This window comes from Amblyomma maculatum, chromosome 1, assembly GCF_055883805.1.
Source record: "Amblyomma maculatum isolate TAMU_Amacu chromosome 1, ASM5588380v1, whole genome shotgun sequence".
Classification (NCBI taxonomy): Eukaryota; Metazoa; Arthropoda; class Arachnida; order Ixodida; family Ixodidae; genus Amblyomma; species Amblyomma maculatum.
In genome coordinates, this window is record NC_139344.1 from 406,098,289 (window position 1) to 406,121,072 (window position 22,784).

Here is a 22,784-nt window from a genome sequence, read left to right on the forward strand (position 1 = left end):
TCAGCACATTCATGACATACCATATTTTTGCAGTGAGAAATAAATTGCACACGGTAGCCCGCGAAAATACAGATAATTGCCTTCCTTGCCACGCATCAGCCTTTTCTTTTGCGTTTAGTTTCATCTCTCCAATACGAATCAGGGTCCCGGTATGCTTGGAGAGGTACACCTAGATACATTGTAGGCATCGTTGACCACTGCAGTCGAGAGTAGTACTTTGGAGTGTCTTCCCAACTGCCATGCCAGAAGCCATAGCTCTTTTCCCAGTTTATTAACGCCCCTGTAGACTGACAATATTTGTGGACTACATTTGTGGCTTCACAGATGCTATCTTTATCTGAACAGAAAACCGCAATATCATCGGCATAGGCCAATATTTTAACATGCGCTGACTGTAGCCTGAAGCCCGTTACGCTCGCATTATTTCGGATAGCCAAGCAAAGAGGCTCAAGGTAGAGTGCAAACAACAGGGGCGACATGGGACAGCCCTGCCTAACTGACGACCGAACTTGCAGGCTTTGGGTCAGTTCTCCGTTCACTTTAATTCGCGTTGTGCAGTTGGCATACGCCATTCTGACGCCGTCTGTTATTAAATCACCAACATTGGAGTGATCCAATATGGCAAATAGCACATCGTGCGACACCCGGTCAAATGCTTTTGCGAGATCCAGTTGGATCATTGCCACACGGTCACCAAGTGCGTCACAACATTCTAGTACGCTTCGCGCTACGTGAATGTTCGTGGCGATGCTCCGTCCCTTTATGCCACAAGTCTGATGCGTGCCAACTAGCTTTCTTATCACACATTGCAATCGTCTTGCCAACACTTTCATAAATATTTTATAATCAACGTTGGTGAGGCTTATCGGGCGATAAGACCCCACCAACAAACGCTTTTCCGGCTCCTCAGTTTTCGGAATCAGTGTGATATGTGAAGTTCTGAAGGACAGTGGAACACGGTTTTGCTCATAAGCTTCATTGATAACCTTCAGGAGGAGGTGAGCTATCATTGGCTTAAACATTTTATAAAAGGACGCCCCTAATCCATCAGGGCCCGGTGCTTTACCAGCTGGCAGAGCGTCTATTGCGTCCTCTATTTCTTCGACGCAAATTGGCATTTCAAGTCGCTCCTTTTCTTCATCATCAAGCTTGGGCATTAAAGACAAAAACCCTGCTTCAAAATCCCCTACCATTTTTCGCGGGTGACCAAGTAGGTCTTTGAAATGACAGGCAATTACATGTTTTATAACGCTGCCGTCCGACGAAACATCATTCCCACTTCGAATTTTCCGTATTTCCTTACGGCTCGCGTATCGCTTTTCGTCCGATAAAGCACGCTTTGTAGGTGCTTCAGCGGCCCACAGCTTCTCAGACCGTGCGGGAATAACCGCCGCTCTGTACTTATCCGTATCTAATCTTTCCAACTGTATCTTGATGCTCCTTACTTCTTTGGAAAATGTACCTGGTTGAGCGCATTCTATACAAGTAAGGAATTCTAGTTGCTCACTCAGGTGTTTTTCGTTTTGTTTCTGTTCAAATCGCAGTTTACTACTTTTTTCAATTGCCTTCAGTTTAACTGCCCGTTTAAATTCTTCCCAGCCCACGGCAACACTTATCGGCTGCTCTGCGAGCAACTTTTTTAGCTCCTCCTCAACGTCCTTAACATAACCCTCGTCCTCCAACAATTTCGTGTTGAGTTTCCATAGGTCCCAATTAAAGCTGTTTTTGCTTTGATTTCTGCCGAAGTTTGCAATCACTAGACAGTGATCACTAAAGCACACTGGTCTAACCTCATACGATGTACACAGCGGCACTAATTCGAGCGATACATACAACCGATCAAGTCGTGCGTGGCTACTGCCTTGAAAATGAGTGAATTGCAGTTGAGTAGCATTTGCAAACACACTTCCAACATCTTCCAAGTTGTGACCGTGAATAACTGAATTCAGGATCTCCGCACTCTTATCCTTCACTGTCAAGCATTTTACACGGTCTTCAGCGCGACAAACACAGTTGAAATCCCCCAACAAAACTATGACCTTTTCACAATCTAGGTACGTCTGGAAACGTTCAAAAAACATTATTCTCTCGGAAGCTATATTAGGTGCATACACACACATAACTCTGAAGTTTACATCGTAATGTGAAAAATCAACAATCAGGAGCCGGCCACTTTGACACGAAAACAGCGACTGCACATTTATACCAACATTGTTACGTATGAAAAGGGCACAGCCGCCAGAGGAACCAACTGAATGACACACACAAACGTCGAAATGCAGTCTGAAAGCGGACACCATTCGATCTGTCGCTTCTTGGCTATATATTTTGGTTTCTTGAACAGCTACTACGTGCAGATCGTTCTCAATGAAAAGGCGGTTAAGCTGGCACTGTCGCCTTCTTGCTCCGAGGCCCCGTACGTTTATTGTAGCTACACGTAGCGCTTTCAGGGAGGTTGATTGCCATGTCGAAGAAAGGAAAGGACCCTATCTCATGGTGTCTACATAAACGACAAACCCCGGAACCCCATGCCACCTCTGTATGGCATGAACTACACAAAACTACGGAGGCGGTTTACCCGCCTGCCGTGATTCTACAGGAATGTTCGGACGCGGCTTCAAGGTCGAACGCCTCATACCTGATGTTTTAGTCGGCGGCTCGTCTCCGCCACTGGCACCAAGTTGGGGCACATTCGGAGCGAGTTTCTCGTGCGGCCGTTTTCCGACCGTTTGGCTGACCGCTGTACCGACAGCGTCCATGGGCTGGGTGTCGCTAACCCCAGAGTCAGATAATGTCACAGCCGCACCATTCGGCACGACGGCGACGGCCGATGCAGACTCTGGGGAAGACTTCTCGGGCGTTGCGCCTGCGACAGGTTGACAATCCGGTTGTTCGGTCTGTGGGGTGCCCACCGTGGTCTCTTGCAGCGACGATACTGTAGCCGCTCTCGATGCCTCCTCCGCGTCGGCTTCATCCATGAGCAGTTCGACAGCGTCTACGCTGCTCACGGGCCCGGCGACGCTGGCGTACGTCCGAGAACACTGGTTCTCGTGATGTCCGAAGCGACGGCAGGAACCGCACCGTGGAATGCGGCAGTCGCGCCGAATGTGGCCCGTGCCTCGACATCGCAGACAGAGGGGAGCCCTGCCCGCAACGACCACAAGGGCTAGCTCTCCAGCGACGTTCACCTGGTGGGGCAGGTCGTCCAGCTTCACGCCGGCATTCAACTTCAACGTCACCAGCCTCGTGGTCGAACCCTTATCCGCCACACCCTGTGCGCGCCACCGCTCCTTAGATATGTCGGTCACTTTGCCGAACGGCGCGAAAGCGAGCCGCACGTCCTCGTCCGGTACGCTGGGCAGCAGCCAATGTAGCTTCATTCGGATGTCTCGGTTCGCCGGGTCAATCACGAGGCATCGAGCAGCTTTCACTTTCAGCTCACCCATTTGCACAATCTTCTTTACGCCCACGTCGTCCTTAAAGGTTACGGCCCAAACGTGGCTCATGCGGTACGCCCCGAGGGCGATAACTTCCGGCAGGAGCGATAGGGGAGCGAGCGCATCCCGGAAATCTTCCACCCGGTATGGGCGGACCCTGATGTCTCCGTGCAAGAAAACAGTGTTTAGAACGAATCGTCCTGTAGGCAAACTAGGCAATACGACCTGGTATTCTTCGCTTGATGCAAAAATCCTGTCACCGCGGCTCGACATGGCCGCTGTAGCCGCTCCAACGGAGCTCGTCATAATACGTCCGTCACGCTCGGTGGCCGGAAGTGGAATGGCCTCGGCCCCCTCGTCTTTTTGTTTTGTTTATTGCCGGGCTCCGACAACCAACTCAGTACAACACCGATATACTATATACAAATATTTCCACAAGGGCTCAGCAAAAAAGACAAAACAACCTCCGACGAGGATGGGATTCGAACCCACGCGGGCAGAGCCCAATGGATTAGCAGTTCATCGCCTTAACCTCTCGGCCACCTCGTCCGGATACGCATGCATTTTGTTGATGGCAGCCAGAAGCAGCCAGACGTTCTGAAGGGCTTTGCAAAAAAGGCAAAACAACCTCCGACGAGGATGGGATTCGAACCCACGCGGGCAGAGCCCAATGGATTAGCAGTCCATCGCCTTAACCTCTCGGCCACCTCGTCCGGCTACGCATGCATTTTGTATATGGCAGCCAGAAGCAGCCAGACGTTCTGAAGGGCTTTGCAAAAAAAGGCAAAACAACCTCCGACGAGGATGGGATTCGAACCCACGCGGGCAGAACCCAATGGATTAGCAGTCCATCGCCTTAACCTCTCGGCCACCTCGTCCGGATACGCATGCATTTTGTTGATGGCAGCCAGACGTTCTGAAGGGCTTTGCAAAAAAGGCAAAACAACCTACGACGAGGATGGGATTCGAACCCACGCGGGCAGAGCCCAATGGATTAGCAGTCCATCGCCTTAACCTCTCGGCCACCTCGTCCGGATACGCATGCATTTTGTTGATGGCAGCCAGAAGCAGCCAGACGTTCTGAAGGGCTTTGCAAAAAAGGCAAAACAACCTCCGACGAGGATGGGATTCGAACCCACGCGGGCAGAGCTCAATGGATTAGCAGTCCATCGCCTTAACCTCTCGGCCACCTCGTCCGGATACGCATGCATTCCGTTGATGGCAGCCAGAAGCAGCCAGACTTCCTGAAGGGCTTTGCAACAAAGGCAAAACAACCTGCGACGAGGATCGGATTCGAACCCACGCGGGCAGAGCCCAATGGATTAGCAGTCCATCGCCTTAACCTCTCGGCCACCTCGTCCGGATACGCATGCATTCCGTTGATGGCAGCCAGAAGGAGCCAGACTTCCTGAAGGGCTTTGCAAAAAAAAAAGACAAAACAACCTCCGACGAGGATGGCATTCGAACAAACGCGGGCAGAGCCCAATGAATTAGCCGTCCATCGCCTTAACCTCTCGGCCACTTTTTTTTTCTTTATTGCCGTGAAACACAAAAACAAAATACACATGATAAAACACGTCAACTACACTTGAGCTAACGCGTACGCGGCTAAAATCTTTTCAGGTTCACCAACTCATCAAATAGACATTGCCATTGTGGTGGATCCTGCTGCATCCTGAAAGATTCGCGTATATACACCGCACTTTCAATGAAGCTTTCACGCGCAGATCGTGTATTTATATCTGCGTGACGCACCTGCATTCGTGTTTTCCACAAACTATGGAGGCCAAGAAGCATAATTAAATCATAAGGTGCATCATCGTTCTGCACTGGTAGGAATCTGATACCGTACGGAGTTAGGGGAAGTTCCTTTTTAATTGTCCTTTGGAGGACGTCCCATAGAAAGACAGCATCCCAACACTGTAAGAAGACGTGTTCAATTGTCTCCGGTTTTTTGCACAACAGGCAATTTGTTGTCCATGGGACGAAGATACCTTTTTCATTCAGCCAGGTTTTAACAGGGAGCGTATTAGAGTGAAGTTTGAAAAGGAACGTTTTAGCAGATGGCCTCAAGGGCATCTTCTTGACTCTTTTCAAAACGTCCTGCCTTGGGCCTCCACAGTGTATTGCCCGGTAAAAAGGCACCGGCAGCATCACGTCAATGAGATCTTTATACAGTTTTTTTTTTGGAACATTGAAAAGGTAATCAAAAGAAAACCGCACTTCCAGCAACTTGCACGAAAAAACAACCTCGCACAGGTAGCCAGTCACAGTACCAGGCTTGCTTTCACATGACACTATCCATTCAGGGAGCAACCTCTGCAATCGCACTTGCATCACAGTTCTTAGAAAGATATCTTTTTGATCACGCAGGAATATAAATCGCGAAACCACTTGACCCAAGAACAAATGGACAAGGCCAAGCCCGCCCCTTTTAACAGAAATAAACAAATTCGTCCAGGCGGTTTTTTCCCATGTGGATGCCCAAATAAAAACAGCAAAAACGCGGTGCATTTTCTGAATTGAGGTTCGTGAGACACACAACACATTCATGAGGTACCACAACCTGGAAATAAAAAAAAAACATTGCAAATAGAAGCGCGCGAAAACATTGAGAGTTGCCTTCCTTGCCACGAATCCGCTTTTTCTTTCGCTCTGGATGTTTCTTCCATCCAGTGCACGTTGGGATCTCGATAACAATCTAAAGGCACGCCTAGATATCGCGTTGGGAGAGCAGACCATCGCAGCTTACAGAAGAAATCATGTGTCACGTCCCAATCACCGTGCCAAAACCCAGAGCTTTTCTCCCAATTGATCTTGCATCCGGTTTGATCACAAAATGTTTGGACGACACCCGTAACTTCACAGATGCTCTTTCTAGTTGCACAAAACACTGCTATGTCATCAGCATATGCTAGCATTTTCACGTGTGCTGATTGCAGCTTGAACCCTAAAATGCGATCGCTATCAATGATAGCCAAGCAATGTGGCTCTAAATACAGTGCAAAAAGCAGGGGTGAGAGCGGGCAGCCCTGCCTTACCGATGAACCTACTGCGATGCTGTCAGTCAGTTCACCATTCACTATAATACGGGTCGTGCAGTTCGCGTAAGCCATTTTAACACCCTCCACTATGACTTTTCCAAGGTTAGAATGCTCCAAAATGGAAAAAAGAATTTCGTGGGAAACACGGTCAAAGGCTTTCGCCAAATCTAACTGCATCATGGCTATCTGACCACCGAGTGCATCAACACATTCTAGTACGGTTCTTGCGACATGTATATTCGTGGCAATGGATCGACCCTTGATGCCGCCCGTTTGATGAGACCCAACCAATTCCTTTATTACGCTTTGCAGTCTTTTTGCTAAAACCTTCATGTACACCTTGTAGTCAACATTGGTGAGGCTTATCGGTCGATATGACTCCACCAACTGTCGTTTCTCCGGATCCTCTGTCTTGGGTATTAGAGCAATGTGCGATGTAGAGAAAGACAATGGAACAGCATTACGTTCGTAAGCTTCAGTGATTACATCGAGCATAAACTGAGCCGCATAGTGCTGAAACGTTTTAAAGAAGACAGCGCTCAGACCATCGGGCCCAGGGGCTTTCCCAGGTGACAGGTCATCTATTGCAGATTCTATCTCCTGTAACGTTATCGGTGTTTCTAGGCGCGCTTTACTTTCGTCATCCAGTGCAGGCATCAGTCTTAGAAAGTCTGTTTGAAAGCTGCCTACAGTCTCAAGCTTAGCGCTAAGCAGTTCTTCGAAGTGCTCTGCTAACGCATGCTGAATATCTTTAGCATTTTCTGTGATATGGCCGCCATACCTTATACTCCTAATTTCTTTCTGGCAGGCGTATCTTTTCTCGTCTGCTAGGGCTCGTTTTGTCGGCACTTCTCCAGCCCAAAGTTTTTCAGCCCTTGCACGTATGACAGCCGCTGTGTATCTTTCGCTGTCGATTGTTTCCAGCTCACTTTAAAGCTCTCGTATTTTACTGGCGAAATGCCCTGGCACAGTTCTTTCCATGCTCACAAAAAGAGCAAGTTGTTCATTTAGTTCTTTTTCTTTCTCTTTGTATCGCACCTTACTACTCTTTTCTATTGCTTTAAATTTGACCCACTCTTTGAAGCTGTCCCATTCCGCTGCACAACTTACTGGTCGCATAGCAAGACGATTTTCAAACTCTGTCTTAACTTCAGTAAGGAACTCTTCATCGGCAAGAAGTTTGGCATTCAGTTTCCATAGGTACCAGTTAAAGCGCGATTTCTTTCCTTTGCGACCAAACACTGCACTCACGAGACAATGATCGCTGAAAGACACAGGTTTGACCTCATATGCAGTACATAGGGAAACAAGATCTACCGAGGCATACACCCTGTCCAATCTGGCATGGCTATCTCGCTGAAAGTGCGTGACCTCTGGCTGGTTTCCAGTGGAGAACACACTACCAACATCTTCAAGGCTATACTCATGCACAAGTGCATTCAACAGCACGGAGCTTCTGTCTCTTCGAGGTTTACACTTGGCCGCTCGGTCCACAGCTGCGCACACACAGTTGTAGTCACCAATTACAAGCAAGATTTTGTCGACCTTCAACCACAACTCAATAGACTGAAAAAACAATTCACGCTCACGCCCTGAATTGGGAGCATACGCACACACAACACGCCAGCATAAATTAGAGTAGGTAAAATCGGTAACCAAAAGCCCACCACTTGGACAGGCAAAAACGGACTCTACGCTTACTCCCAGCGTGTTACGTATAAATAAAAGGCATCCACCCGATACACCAACAGAATGGCATAAACACACATAAAAGTTTGTTTGAAAAGAAGCCACCATACGGTCAGTGCTTTCTTGGCTCTCAATCTTTGACTCTTGCACAGCTGCTATATCTATATCATTATCCACAAGGAGGCGACTGAGCTGGCATTGTCGCCTTCTCGCTCCCAGTCCTCTGACATTCAAAGTAGCTACGTGTAACGGCGAATTAAGCTTGAGAGTCATGTACTAGAGAGAGGCCAGTACCGGCATGGTGCCTACCTTCATGGTTGCGTGGCCTCCGCTTCTGACAAAGAGCGGCGTATGCATGCATGTAATGTCCTGCCAGCAGAATGTCGGGATGCATTCAAACGAAGTCCAAGCCCATTGTTTCATTTTTGCTAACACACGCACCACTTGGTTGTAGAAGGTTCGTGACGCTGGTCGGTAGGCAGCCGACCCACAAATCGTTCAGGTCACCAGAAAAACTACGGAGGCGGTTTCCCCGCCTGCCGCGTGTCGGCCGAGAAGTTCGGCTTCGGTCTTAACGTGGCTCTTCGGATGCCAGAAGTTTTCGGCGGCGGCTCACCACAAACACTGCCTGGCAGCTGAGTCTCCTCGACGCTTTCCTCATGCGGACGTTTCGCGGCAATTAAGGCTGCTGTCTCCGGCCCAACCTCCATGGCATCAGTGCAGGAAGGCTCAGTACTGAGATGATCCTCAGCGTCAGAAAATTTGGTTAAGTCTTCTGACCCTTCCTTTGACTCGCTCTCATGGTCCTGGGATGGAGCGTTCAAGACATGCCGAGGTTCATTCTTTTCATTTGAGACCGTCACCTTATCCTTTGTTAAAACCGTCATGGAAGGCGCGTCCTGTTTCGTTGACTGACCTCTAATGTCAGCAGCCTCCTCCGCATCCGCCTCGTCCATAATTAACTCGGACGAGTCTTCGCTGGTCCCAGGTCCGGCAATGCTAGCGTAGGTTCGTGCACACTGGTTGTCTTCATGCCCGAACCGTCGGCAGGTTCCGCAGCGAGGAACCCGGCACTCTTTGCGGATGTGACCCGTACTCCGGCAGCGTAGGCACAACGGGGGTCTGCCTGGCACAATGACGAGCGCGAGCTCACCGCTAACATTCAGCTGATGCGGCAGGTCGTCGAGCTTCATGCCAGCTTTCAGCTTCAGCGTGACGAGTCTAGTTGTAGAGCCCTTTTCCAGCATACCTTTAACACGCCAGCGCTCCCGGGAAACGTCTGACACCTTTCCGTACGGCGCAAATGCAGCACAAACATCTTCATCTGGCACGTTGTGAAGTAGCCAGTGAAGTTTGAGTCGCACGTCCTGGTTCGCCGGGTCAATCACCAAGCAGCGACCGTTTTTCACAGACAGCTCACCTACACTGACAATCTTGTTGACGGCTTGAGTATCCTTGAGAGTGACGGCCCAAACGTGGCTCATCCGATACGCCCCAATAGCGATAACATCGGGGATTAGCGAGTGTTGTGCTAAAGCATCCCGGAAATCTTCCACCCGGTACGGGCGGGCCCTGATATCGGCGTGCAAAAAAACGGTATTCAAAACAAACCGACCTGTTGGAAGTGCCGGCAAAACGACCTGGTAATTGTTGTCCTGTTCAGCAGTCCTGTTACCGTGGCCTGACATGGCCGCTGAAGCCGCTCCTGAGGAGCCCTGCATCCTGCGTCCGTTCACTGGCGTGGCCGGAAGCAGAATCCAACTGAGCTAGCAGGCCAGAACTGTTCGATGGTTCGATATCTTAACCTCTCGGCCACCTCGCCCGGACACGCACGCATTCCGTTGATGGCAGCCCGAAGCAGCCAGGCTTCCTGAAGGGCTTTGCAAAAAAGACAAAACAACCTCCGACGAGCATGGGATTCGAACCCACGCGGGCAGAGCTCAATGGATTAGCAGTCCATCGCCTTAACCTCTCGGCCACCTCGTACCAATACACAGTGCACCCGACGACGGCGGCCCCTACATTTCCACAAGGGCATTGAATAAAATAGAAAACTTCCTCCGATGAGGATGGGATTCGAACCCACGCTGGCAGAGCCCAATGGATTAGCAGTCCATCACCTTAACCTCTCGGCCACCTCGCCCGGATACGCGTACATTCCGTTGATGGCAGCCAGAAGCAGCCAGACTTCCTGAAGGGCTTTGCAAAAAAGACAAAACCTCCGACGAGGATGGCATTCGAACAAACGCGTGCAGAGCCCTATGGATTAGAAGTGGAGGTGGAAGATGAGGAGGAAAGGCAGGGAGGCTAACCAGTAAAAGAAACCGGTTGCTACCCTGCACTGGGGATGGGAATGAGTGGATATAAAAGTTGTGAATAGCAGTATATCTCCTTAATCTATCGGCCACCTCTTTTTTTCTTAATTGCCTAATTTATTATCAGATTTTACACATAAAGAACATTACTCCACACACACACACACACACACACACACACACACACACACACACACACACACACACACACACACACACACACACACACACACACACACACACACACACACACACACACACACACACACACACACACACACACACACACACACACACACACACACACACACACACACACACACACACACACACACACACACACACACACACACACACACACACACACACACACACACACACACACACACACACACACACACACACACACACACACACACACACCACACCCACACACACACACACACACACACACACACACGCACGCACGCACGCACGCACGCACGCACGCACGCACGCACACACACACACACACACACACACACACACACACACACACACACACACACACACACACACACACACACACACACACACACACACACACACACACACACACACACACACACACACACACACACACACACACACACACACACACACACACACACACACAGAGATAATATTACGCGATAAATACACAGCACAGGTTAAAACCACGCGATTTGGGCTGCGTGATCCATTACAAATGAGGCATTTGCAGCAACACTTCCATTCTCGGAAGCCACTCAGGCACTTCGTCTTGTGTCTTGAAAACTTCAATAACACTCGCAACGGATTCGCGAAAATACTGCCGTATTTTCCTCGCATCAACATTTGCATGCCTGAAAGCCATTCGGATCGCCAGATACTGTGCAGGCCCAATAACATGTTCACGTCCAGCGGTAGCCCATCATCATCTTCAATTGTTAAAAATCGAATTTGGAATGCATCCACTGGTAGGTCTTTTTTAATTCTTCGTTGTAGAATATCCCAGAAGAAAAAGGCTTCCCAACAGTCTAAGAAAACGTGTTTGATAGTTTCCGGTTTGCGGCATATGAAACAGTGATTTCCCCAAGTTACAAAAAAAAAAAACATTTCCTTTCTAAATAAATGCTAACTTCTAGTGTATTGCTATGGAGCTTGAAAAAGAAAGATTTTGCTACCCCTGGTACAGCCATTTTTTTTTCGTTTAAGGGCTGACTTCCATGGACCTGCACGCTACAACGATCTGTACAATGGGATCGGGAGAAAGACATCGCACAAGTTTCTTTCGCATCACAGTTGATGAATATTCAAACGAAAAACGGGCTTGCAATACACGACATGACATGTACACTTCTTTAAGGATTCCGAAAATCCTCCCTTGCATGCTCGCCGAACTTACAACTAAATCTGGTAGAACTTTATTCAATCTAACCTGACATACATTTCTTAAAAATCGGTCCTTTGTATCACGAAAGGACATAAAACGGTTAACCACTTGGCGCAAATACAAATACGCTAAACCAACGCCTCCAGAGCGGATGCGATGAAATAAGCTGGTTCGGCGAGTGCACTCCCAAGTACTTCCCCCAAATACTCGGCCACCTCACTCGTTTTCTTCTTTATTGAATGGAAGTAATTCGAGCAATTTAACCAGGTCGCATTCCGCAACCTGTCAATACACAGTTACACTAGCATCGAGCTATCACTTTGACCACACATCAAAATTCCGGGAGACATATACATGCATCGAGTAAATGTAACCGGGCAGGAGGTCGATCCTGCACAGCATATAACCCCCGCACCATAGAAAATTGTTCTCTGAACAGAGACTTCGATGAACGTGGTGGCTCTGCGTGGTGATCTGTCATGCGGCTCTTCCACAGGCTAAAAAGTCCCATGAGCACAAAAAGGTCACATGGCGCCTCAGAAGTTTCCATTGTAGGCAAAAATCTTATAGTATCGGACGTAATACCAATGTCCTTCTTGAGAGTCCGTTGAAGAATGTCCCAAAAAACACTGCATCACGGCAATACAGAAAGCAATGTACTATTGTTTCTGGCTGCTGGCACAGGCGACAGTCTACTGACCATGGCACAAAAGTGCCTTTTGCACGAAGCCACGTTTTGACAGGTAAGGTTGATGTGTGAAGTTTAAAAAATAAAGTCGTTTGCGGCTGATTGTATATACATTGGTTGAACCCGCTTTAATACACTATTGTCTAGAAATGGGAGGTAAGGCTGCCAATACATCGGTACAGAAAATAATGTCTCAATAAGAACTTTTGTCATCTGTCTTCTGGATAGACTGTGTAGGCATTCCAAGGAAAACCATACAGTGAGGAAATGGAATGTTTCGGCAACTTCTTTAAGAAAATCCCACTCCTATCACCAGTGGACGCAAACAAATTAGGCAAATGGGCACTTAATAGTCGATTAAACACAGCTAAGAGGAAGGGATGGTTCGCGGTTTTAAAAATGAAAAACCTTCAAACAACAGCTCCACCAGCTTCCAGAGGGAGAAACAAATTATTTTGGCGCATGGCTCCCATTGAGAGCGCCACACAAATGTAGCCAAAAGTTTTATGCATGGAGTGTACTTTGTTTCTTGCACAATGCAACACCTGCAATACACAGATAAGCATAGATATCAGGAAGACATTGCAAACTTGTGCTCGTGCAGATAGAGACAGCTCCCTACCCGTCTATGCCTGGGTTTGTCGCCTAACTGATGAGATCTGAGAATCCCAGTGAGGCCCACTATAGCGATATTGGTTCAAAGGAACCCCCTAATACTGTGAGTTTTCAAAATCCCCCCTGATGCCGGCAAAAAATTTAGGCTTTGTACTCCAGCGACCTAACCAGAACCCATTTATTTATAAAGGTTAGGATATGCCCCCGAACTATCACAAAAACGCTCAGTTAAGCGCGAAACCTCGGTCACACTCTTTTTATCAGTACAGAAGAGGGCAATGTCATCAGCTAAAGCCAAAACCTTAATTTCTCATTGCGATAGTGAGAAGCCACGAACTGCTTTGTTTTTGATGATACTACGACGGGTTCAAGATATAACGCGAATAACAAATGCGATAGAGGACAGCCCTGTCGAACAGATGATCTGAGAGGAATTGGTGTGGTTAAGTTTTGATTAACAATCAGTCTTGTAGTGGCCGCTTTATAACATAGTTCAATGCCTTTAAGCAAGATATCACCAGTGTTTGCACTCTCCATTACAGCAAACAAAAAATCATGACGCACCTCATGAAAAGCTTTTGCCAGATCAATCTGAATTAGGGCCACTTGACTGACCTCATCTGACACTGTTTCTATCACAGAACGTGCAGTATGGATATGGTTTTGAATACTACGGCCTTTGATTCCACACACTTGGTGTGGCCCTAATAAATCTAATGCCACAAGCTGCAGACGAGAAGAAAGAACCTTCGCAAATATTTTATAATCCACGTTGCATAAGGATACCGGACGGTACCCTTCAACAGTTTTAAACCGACATGCGTCTCTGGTTTTCGGGAATAGTGTGGTGTGACCAGTATAGGAACTGGGAGGCAAAAAGCCTTTGTCATAAGCTGCACTGAAAACTTCCAATAAGGCAGGTGCTAAGGTAGGCATAAACGTTTTATAGAATTCGCTATTTAGACCATCCGGGCCAGGAGATTTCTGGCCCTGTAGCGAACGAATGGCCGACTTGACCTCATCTAAAGTTGTGGATCGCTCAATGTTTGTCCGCTGCTCATCCTCAAGGCGAGGAAAATCTTTTATCTTTTATATGAGTGAAATCAGGCTCTTTGTTCGAGTTATTACCACCACTAGAGCCACACATAATATTTAAAGAAGGCACTCAGAATACCAGGCGTGTCAGTGTACGTATCACTTCCGCAACGAATTTCTAAAACCTGCTTAGAAAGATAGCTTGCCTTTCATCACTAAAAGCACGGTGAGATGGTTGTTCATTAACGAACCTTCGTTTTCGCGACCTAATCAAGGCACCCTGATATTTTTCTGCACTAAACTGTTGTAACTGAGGTTCAATATTGCTGGGAGATTTCAATATTGAAATCTCCCAGCAATAAAATTTCCCGATCTATGCGAAGAAGATTTGACAATGACAAGAAAAACACTTTCCTTTCTTGATGCTTAACAGGCGCATAGACACAAACAATTTGCCACTGCTGACCCGAAATGGCGAGTCACAACATATGAGCCGCCCCTTAACATAAATGCAATATGACAAGTCAGTCATGTCTAGTGTATTGCTCAGAAACAGCATGCACCCTCCGGACAATCCTTTCAAATGGCTGATGACAATATTATGATGAGATAAAAACATCTCAAGAGCAATTTCAGTATCCTCATCCGTAGCCAATTTAGTTTCGTGAATTGCAGCTGTATTCACATGACTGCCTTCAATCAGTTGCTTTAACTGGCACTGGTGCCGTAGATTCCGCAAGCCTCTAACGTTAAGGGTAGTGATCTCAAAAGCTGTGGTCCCTGTCATTTTTTCTGCGTGCATTATTCAGCTCCATCCGCCGAAGCGGGGAGAGTCGTCGGCAAATTGGCGACCTTTTGAGCTGTAACTGTCTTTTTTTTTTTTTTTGAATCCCATCGTCCTCTTGCCTCCTCCTCTGATACCTTGCTTGGATCTTCGTTGAGACCAAGCTCCTCCTTCGCGAGACGCTTCAAAGGCGCGCTGCTATCCATGGAGACTTCTGATGTCGGAAGCATTGCGTCACTCGCAGCTCGAAGAAGCCATCTCGCCCGTACACGCATCTATCCACCGATGTCAGCTTCTAGACTTCCAGAGGGGCTTTACAAAAAAGAGAAAACGACCTCCGACGATTGGATTCGAACCCAAGCGGGCAAAGTCCAATGGATAAGCAGTCCATCGCCTTAAAATCTCGGCCACCTAGTTTTTTGTATTGTCAGTTGGCGACACATTCAAAAAAACACACAGGTAAGCACCGACAACAATTGGCTTAGGCTTTGTTACATTAAAATTATCTAAGCGTTGTTAACGGTTGCAGCCGTGGAATCCATTATGGTATACATGACTGCATTTTCAGTTCCTGCAAAACCCTCTCTACACACTACCGAAAATACACGCGCGTAGGCAATGCGTCGGGGTCACAGTAATAACCAGCCATTCTCGACCGCTATATGGAGGCCCATCAGCATGATCTGGCCAAAAGGTGCTCCATCCTCGTCTTCTGTGGGCAGATACGAAGGGTCAATAGGTAACCTCTTTTATAGTCCTTTGTGGACGTCCCAAAGTTGAAATGCCTCCCAACAATGAATATGGGACAGTGCGAACCTCAAGGAACTAGAAATTTCCTTTCCTCTCTATATAGAAGTGCTTGAGAGAAGTGCTAGTCTCGAAACGGTGACTCCTGTATACTTTTTTTAATGGGGAAAGCACACAGGAGCAACCGACTTGAGAATAACACTTTTGTGAAGCACTTTTATATATACTCCTCCACAAGGGCGTCTTAGTATGGGCAGGTACTGGACTGCTTATGAGCAAATCTATATAAAATAATCTCTTGAATAGTTATTTATTTTGTTTGCAGTACAACCTATTAGGATCATATGCAATGTTTTGCTAATCAAGCCCTTCGTTTCTTTGTCGATAATAACAATAGAGCGATTAGTTAGAGCTAATTTGTGTTCTCCGGAGAAGTTGAGCGCCACGTGCTAGTTGAGCACCACGTTTAACGGTTGCAACTCGCATATGCCCTTTTCGAGAACACACGATTCACATTGTCTTATATCATGGTAGGCTGCATGTAATGCAGGATATTTCATATATTTTCCAAAACAACCAATTTCCATGCATCAGCTAATGCAATTATGAGCTCACATTCGCTGTTCATATGCTCTGAAAAACCACAATGAAAAATCAGTTACAACCCTCCAACATAGACTATCGGAAAAGCGCAACAGAAATTAAGTTAGCAATTGTTGGGTATCGTAGCAGGGACGGCGCCAATTTGTAGTTACAAAGACGACCAGTATGCGTTTTGTTTTTGACACTTCAAGCGAATTTGTGTGGCTCTCGTTCACTCGCTTTCGTTGCAAAGGGCAAGTATATGGAACATCTCACGGAGATACTTTTTTGGTGGTTTGAACATATATCAGAAAAGAGCTCGCTGGGACGTCCCGCGGATTACCCTGCTAGGATGTGGGATGTGGGGATTTAAACAGGACGTCCCTGGGAGTTGGCTTGTCTGGGCAGTCACGCTCAGGGTATTTGATTCCACATAACATCGGAGTAAATTTTTGGACGCGAAGTACTCAATAAACGGTCCAATGTGCTGTCGGTTATCGCTTGTTTGTTCACTAACTTACACGCTGTATGATCGCACGCAATTATCCTCATTGACTCTGCTGCCGTTGTTTCAATTTCTATTTCGTTGAATGGCTTCTTGAGGTTAAAAATGGAAATATATGTGGGTACGTTTTCTCTGCAATAATCTGGGAATTTACGCATAATATTGAAGAACGTATGCATCAACTGGTTGAACAGATTTCTCTCGGGAAGTCCTGCCTCGCGTGCCGGTGCCTCATGTAGTGCATGCAGGCGGGTGAGATCTAAAAAAACAGCTGGGCTGATTGACACGTTTCATTAAGCCACTGCAACATAGCAACTAGCTTGTAAAACACTGGTGAAGCAATTTTCGCACTTTGCTCTAAAGGCAGTGAGACAGCTCTTTCACTGTAACAAAAAGCCTGGCTTTCTTCACCCCCTCCCTCTCTCGAGGAATCAGGGCGTTCCAAGGATCGCAGCAGTGACAAGTGCTCCCCTTAAATATTTAAATGCCATACTCAGCATACTTGGCTGCACTCGCCTCTCTAATGTCGTAGCATTTCGACGGTAATTATCACTAACACGTCGAAATAGCGCTCAGCGAGAGGTCTTACGTAATATATTCACGTAACCATGGAAGCTGCGGGAAAACGCCAGTGGGGTCCCACAGATACTTTGCTTTTCCGCAATTTTCTTGGATATAAAAGCGTTTTTATCCGAAAAAGTAACGTATTTTCTCTCCCGGGACGCTAATTTAGTTACCATATATTCCACTGCAGTGTCGCTTTAAAATCGTGGATGCATGACCACGTAGTTTGCGTCTCGACAGTCGGCCACTTTACTGACATGATATTCTGAAGCGACTTGTGTACAACCCGCGGAATGCGGGCGTCTTTGTGTACTGCATTTTGAGCTAGCTGTTGCCGTAAATTATGGTGCGTCAGAGTGTTTCTGCTCTTTGAATGTCACGTGTATATTTGGAAAACTAGAGCATCTATTCACGGGGCTGATATTTCAGATTTTCTCCCCGTTTCACTGAAACTTTCTCTTTTGGTTCCCGCCGATTAGGAATGAGAATTTCCGAATTTCCTCTTCATGCTAGTTGCCACGATGTGGTTAACTTCCGGTTCGGACGATGTGTGTTGGAATTTGCAGAGAATAACAAACATATGTCAAGCGACCAGGAAAAAAAAAGATCTGGGTCCGGACTCGGCATCCGGTCTACACCGCGGCGCCCATTCAAGATCGCTGTACGGTGTTGTTATTGTTCTACTTCAGGTTCGGACGATGTCCGTTGGAGTTTGCCGACGATAACAAACATATCCCCTTACTGCATGAATTTTATTTTTCTACCTAAAAAGTTAGCGTGCTCCATTCATGATGCAAATGCCTATATCAATCTTGGGTTTGAGAAAAACGATGCAGTTGCAATACTTCTGCGAAATATTCGCGTGTATCATATGTCATACACCATGCAGTTAGGGTATTTTTGCGAAAATATAAAATTTCAAAGAAGCAGGAATGAGATTTACATAATTGATTAACAAACAGCAATTTCATGGGAAAAACATTTTTTTATAGTTCCCAACTGACCTGATCTAAAGAAATTATGACTGTAGCACATGGCGTCCATCTACAACTGTGGTATTTCCTGCAAGCTTTCTCAACGAAAGACCTTCGCGACGTTTTCCTTCCTCCTACTCACTAGAGAATGTTGTCTTTTTTCTTGGCAGTCAGTGCGCTCTATAAAGATCTCTAAGTACACTTTCACTGTGATTACCACAGGATGTAGAATGAGCATAGGACCCAACATTCGGGTCTGTTACACACTGTAATTTATTTATACAACATACCCCTAAAGGCCCTCCGTTCGAGGATATTACATAGGGGGGCTGTCAGGTATGCCCCCCTATGTAGGGCATGCCCCCCTGTAGGGGGGCATGTCAGGCATATAAGGCATGTCAACAAAAGTAAACAAATAAACCACAATTACAAGAAACAACAAAACAGATAAAATCATATAAATATTTGCAAGAATACAAAACACAAAATTAAACATTGAAGCTTAAAAGGAAAAAAAAAAACATGAACAGAGCGGCAGACAGTAGCGTTGATGTAAGTTATACAATGTATCACAAATAACGGCATGAAAATAAAACGAGAATCATCATTAACAGAAATAAAGACAGAAACCTGATGCACTGGTAAGTGAACAATGAACACGAAAAGTTTAAGCAGAGGTAGTGGCAGCCAATAGAGAATAAAATTTATACCCCTACTTTGACTAGAATCGGTATCTAATCAGACAGACAGACAGACAGACAGACAGACAGACAGACAGACAGACAGACAGACAGACAGACAGACAGACAGACAGACAGACAGACAGACAGACAGACAGACAGACAGACAGACAGACAGACGGACGGACGGACGGACGGACAGACGGACGGACGGACGGACGGACAGACAGACAGACAGACAGACAGACAGACAGACAGACAGACAGACAGACAGACGGACAGACAGACAGACAGACAGACAGACAGACAGACAGACAGACAGACAGACAGACAGACAGACAGACAGACAGACAGACAGACAGGACAGACGGACAGACGGACAGACGGACGGACGGACGGACGGACGGACGGACGGACAGACAGACAGACCGACGGACGGACGGACGGACGGACGCGTATCTAAATTTTTCTGGCACCATCTAATGCACTGGACGAAAAGACAAAAAGAACAAGGTAAACGGACAATGATATTAGTCTACCATAACAAGATGGGAAGAACAGAACAAGGAAGGGGAAGTAATCTGAACTCCAAAAAGTATGTAAAATCATTCGAAGGCGGTGAATTTATTTCTTGCTTATGAAACTATGAAACACCATGAAGTGACAAAAATGACCCCTAACTCCATGGTGTATACACGAGTAAATAGCCTTGTCACAATGTAGTCTAAAGGATTATTGCGCAGATGATGCTGTAACCAGACAAAATAAATCCCAGTGATAACCTAATAAATTTCTTGGAGAGCTGCTTCTAGTCAGAAGACAAAAATGTTCCCTCTAGCTATCGATTTTCTGCAAAAGATAAAAATTGCCACATTGTTGCAGATTTGAAATTAAAAGAAAAAATTAAATACTTAGTTCTGGAGATTCACGTACTGTGCCCAGGAATTCCAGACAGTACTAACTGTGCTACTAAATAATGAAATTTATTTTTACCGTATCATAAATGATACACTATGTTGTAAGCGACCAGAACAAAAAGAAAAAAAAAAAAAAGATCTGGGTCCGGACCTGGCATCCGGGCTACACCGCGGCGCCCATTCAGGAGCGCTATCCCACTACTGCGACACGCGGGAGCTTTTGCCTGCTGCGTCTCCGCCCTGGGCCGGTCCGCTCCTCCTTAGGCGACCTGGTCACCACAGGCCTCCACCCGGGCGACCATATCGACGCCTCGCTTAGCGCGGACGCCCCGTCAACATGGGACGGCCGCGGCACAGAACCCCCGGCGCCAGACCGTCCTCCAGATCACGCCTCCAAGCAGCTGGATTACAGGAGTACGCCACGACTCCCGGCCGGAGCACCTTTCTTTGCAAACGTCATTTGTACACACATGTTACAAACAATTTCTCTTACTTTTTTTTTTTTATTTTACGGGTATCTAAGGGCGCGGCCACAAGGTCACGCATAAGAACACGAGGCCGAATAGATCGAACCATGGGGCGCTCGACGAAGTCGACCATATTATAGTGTTCTAACCATATGCTTGAAGCCAACTGAGGCGACAGCGCACTTCACATTAACAAAGTCGACACGTGGTGGCGCCACCCGACCGCTATGCGGAGTGTGTGTACTGTGAGGCGGGATATTCATACGTTTCAAACTTTCACGTCCGGTTTCTTTGCGTATTTTGAGCAAGTGTTCAGCTTTACTCATACACCTAGACGGGTGTCTAAGTGAGCCCATGAAGTGAGTCATAACTTGAAGGAATAAAAAGCAAGAGAAGGCCAGTGAGAAGACTCAGTCGTGTCCTCGCTCCTTGTCATCGTTTCCAACCGCCGCGATTTTATTATTGAGATGAAGCAACATATCCTGCTTGAGAGAAACGTAAGACAGCTGAATGCAGCGATGGCACCCTTTACGGAGAGTTCGGGTTTTCGTTCGATAATAAATAACTTTCCTAAACGACAATTGTTTGGCGTCCTACCAACACACGTAATAGTACGACGTGTGCTCCTAGGCACCTACTAGTCGCGTACTGGAAGAATGAAGATTGCTCTCCATGCGCCGCTCCCAGAATAAATAATTGACGACCTGTTTATTTTTTAAATCGGAAAGCGCCAATAAAATTACGCCAGATTCTTGACTTGAAATTCGTGTTTAACCGAAAACGGTCGGTATTTCCGGCACTCATGGCAGAACTAGACCTATGTTCAGTACCTGTGATGGCAGGACACAGGTGAAAATTAAGAAAGCACTTAAGAAAGTTCTTTTCGCTGCACATGTTTTGGCATAAAGAACATTTGATCTGTAGCTAGTACACGTGAACTAAAACCATACATAAATGTCACTAAACTTATAGTGAACTAGATTACATTAGTATTTTGCACCAAAGTGTCATTGTCTGACTTCCGCGGTGGTCAAGCGGCAGTTCTATTGCTGCAATTGAATTGTTCAGCGCGGTATAATGATACGCGCTACTCCAGTTTAGAAGAAAACGCAACCAGACCTTGACAGCCAAGGTTTTAGTGCGAAACCATTGTTTGGCCCACGGCTGGCCTAGAACAGAGCGTGTCTTAAGGGGCCGTGAACAAAGCATGCTCGCACGAGCTGCCATTCATCAATTGCAATAGGTAATTATATAAGAGTTGATTAAGGCCATATATCGACCGTAATATTAATTATTTAAGTCCTTGGAACGTTTAAGTAATTGGTTAGTCAATCAATTTGAACTAATTAGGCCATGGACATAGCGCGTCCGCACACTTTGTAACACCAGGCAATTTGATCAATTTTGGTACCCAGTCTAATTAGAGCATGCCCAAATAGTAGATGGTAACATCCAAATTTAGATCGATCACCCCGAAAAATTGGCCCTGGGTCGCCTAAAGTTGACCTCACCTTAACTGCATCGAAATTGATGTCCAACCTAAATAGTCAGAATATGGTCAATTCAGTGACCTGAATATTGAGATGGGCCCACCTCAAAATTGGGATGGGCCGCGCCCAAAATTTGAACCCCCAGGACACTCAAAATTCGATCTTGCCAGAATCTGAACAAAATTGATGTCTAATCAAATTCGAGTATGGCCACTTCACTGTTGACCTCCAAATTGGGATAGGTCACCCCAAAATTTAACCCCTTAGATACCTAAAATTTAACACCGTGAGAATTTGACCAAAACCGATCTCTAACCTAATACGAGTATGGCCAATTCAGTGGTGATCTCCTAACTTAAGTGGGCCAACCTTGAGATTTGGCCCCTTGAATTAACTTCGCCCGCATTTGACCAAAATTGTTGTCTAACGTAATTTGAGAATGGTCAGTTCAGTGGTGGCTTGCAAATTTGGGTAGGTCAGCCTAAATGCTGGCCGCCCTCGACACCAAATATATGACTCAGTCAAAATAGGACCGCAAGTGGTGTCTAATCTAATTCGAGTGTGGCCAAATCAGTAGTGACGTGGGCCACCCCTGAAAATTGGCCTCCCTGGAGCCCCAAAATTTGACTTCATCCAAATGTAACCAAAATCACTGCCTAACTTATTTCAGTATGGCAGACTGAACGGTGGCTTCCAAATGTGGGTGGGCCGCTTTCCAAATTTGGCTCCTTGGCGCCAAAAATTCGACTTTGTTGTAATTGACCAATGGAAATGGAAACTAAGCAGCAATAAAACTCAGAACTCATAACGGAGCTAGGCATCGATATCGCAATGGTGTCGCATTTCTTGGGGTCAGCA

At 46.6% G+C, this 22,784-nt stretch overlaps 2 protein-coding genes and 9 non-coding genes across 11 annotated transcripts; all 11 read right to left on the reverse strand.

The window, feature by feature from the left end:
• Positions 1-1,280: 1,280 nt before the first annotated feature.
• LOC146208799 (uncharacterized) lies at positions 1,281-3,757 on the reverse strand. Its single transcript, XM_084596117.1, has one exon. The coding sequence runs from the start codon at positions 3,741-3,743 to the stop codon at positions 2,562-2,564; it is 1,182 nt and encodes a 393-aa protein (XP_084452243.1). The 5' UTR covers positions 3,744-3,757; the 3' UTR covers positions 1,281-2,561.
• A 147-nt stretch (positions 3,758-3,904) lies between these two features.
• Positions 3,905-3,986, reverse strand: TRNAS-GCU (transfer RNA serine (anticodon GCU)). Its single transcript has one exon. It is a non-coding gene; the product is annotated as a tRNA-Ser (tRNA).
• An 82-nt stretch (positions 3,987-4,068) lies between these two features.
• Positions 4,069-4,150, reverse strand: TRNAS-GCU (transfer RNA serine (anticodon GCU)). Its single transcript has one exon. It is a non-coding gene; the product is annotated as a tRNA-Ser (tRNA).
• Positions 4,151-4,153: 3 nt separating this feature from the next.
• On the reverse strand, positions 4,154-9,935 carry LOC146208802 (uncharacterized). The gene is made up of 2 exons (XM_084579354.1): positions 9,087-9,935; positions 4,154-4,206 (listed from the first exon to the last, which is right to left on the reverse strand). The coding sequence occupies exons 1-2, from the start codon at positions 9,889-9,891 to the stop codon at positions 4,154-4,156; spliced, it is 858 nt and encodes a 285-aa protein (XP_084435480.1). The 5' UTR covers positions 9,892-9,935.
• Positions 4,234-4,315, reverse strand: TRNAS-GCU (transfer RNA serine (anticodon GCU)). Its single transcript has one exon. It is a non-coding gene; the product is annotated as a tRNA-Ser (tRNA).
• On the reverse strand, positions 4,388-4,469 carry TRNAS-GCU (transfer RNA serine (anticodon GCU)). The gene has a single exon. It is a non-coding gene; the product is annotated as a tRNA-Ser (tRNA).
• Positions 4,552-4,633, reverse strand: TRNAS-GCU (transfer RNA serine (anticodon GCU)). Its single transcript has one exon. It is a non-coding gene; the product is annotated as a tRNA-Ser (tRNA).
• Positions 4,716-4,797, reverse strand: TRNAS-GCU (transfer RNA serine (anticodon GCU)). Its single transcript has one exon. It is a non-coding gene; the product is annotated as a tRNA-Ser (tRNA).
• Positions 9,936-10,074: 139 nt separating the features above from the next.
• Positions 10,075-10,156, reverse strand: TRNAS-GCU (transfer RNA serine (anticodon GCU)). Its single transcript has one exon. It is a non-coding gene; the product is annotated as a tRNA-Ser (tRNA).
• Positions 10,157-10,231: 75 nt separating this feature from the next.
• On the reverse strand, positions 10,232-10,313 carry TRNAS-GCU (transfer RNA serine (anticodon GCU)). The gene has a single exon. It is a non-coding gene; the product is annotated as a tRNA-Ser (tRNA).
• Positions 10,314-20,102: 9,789 nt separating this feature from the next.
• On the reverse strand, positions 20,103-20,402 carry LOC146208809 (signal recognition particle RNA). Its single transcript, XR_014704577.1, has one exon.
• Positions 20,403-22,784: the final 2,382 nt, after the last annotated feature.

Bases quoted from the DNA above. Each gene is read 5' to 3' on its own strand.
- LOC146208802 (XM_084579354.1), bottom strand. From the start codon at position 9,891: ATGCAGGGCTCCTCAGGAGCGGCTTCAGCGGCCATGTCAGGCCACGGT. The intron at 4,207-9,086 runs GTCAGTCAACGA...TTTTTTGCAAAG, and splicing joins GGAGGCTGCTGACATTAGAG to CCCTTCAGAACGTCTGGCTG.
- LOC146208799 (XM_084596117.1), bottom strand. From the start codon at position 3,743: ATGACGAGCTCCGTTGGAGCGGCTACAGCGGCCATGTCGAGCCGCGGT.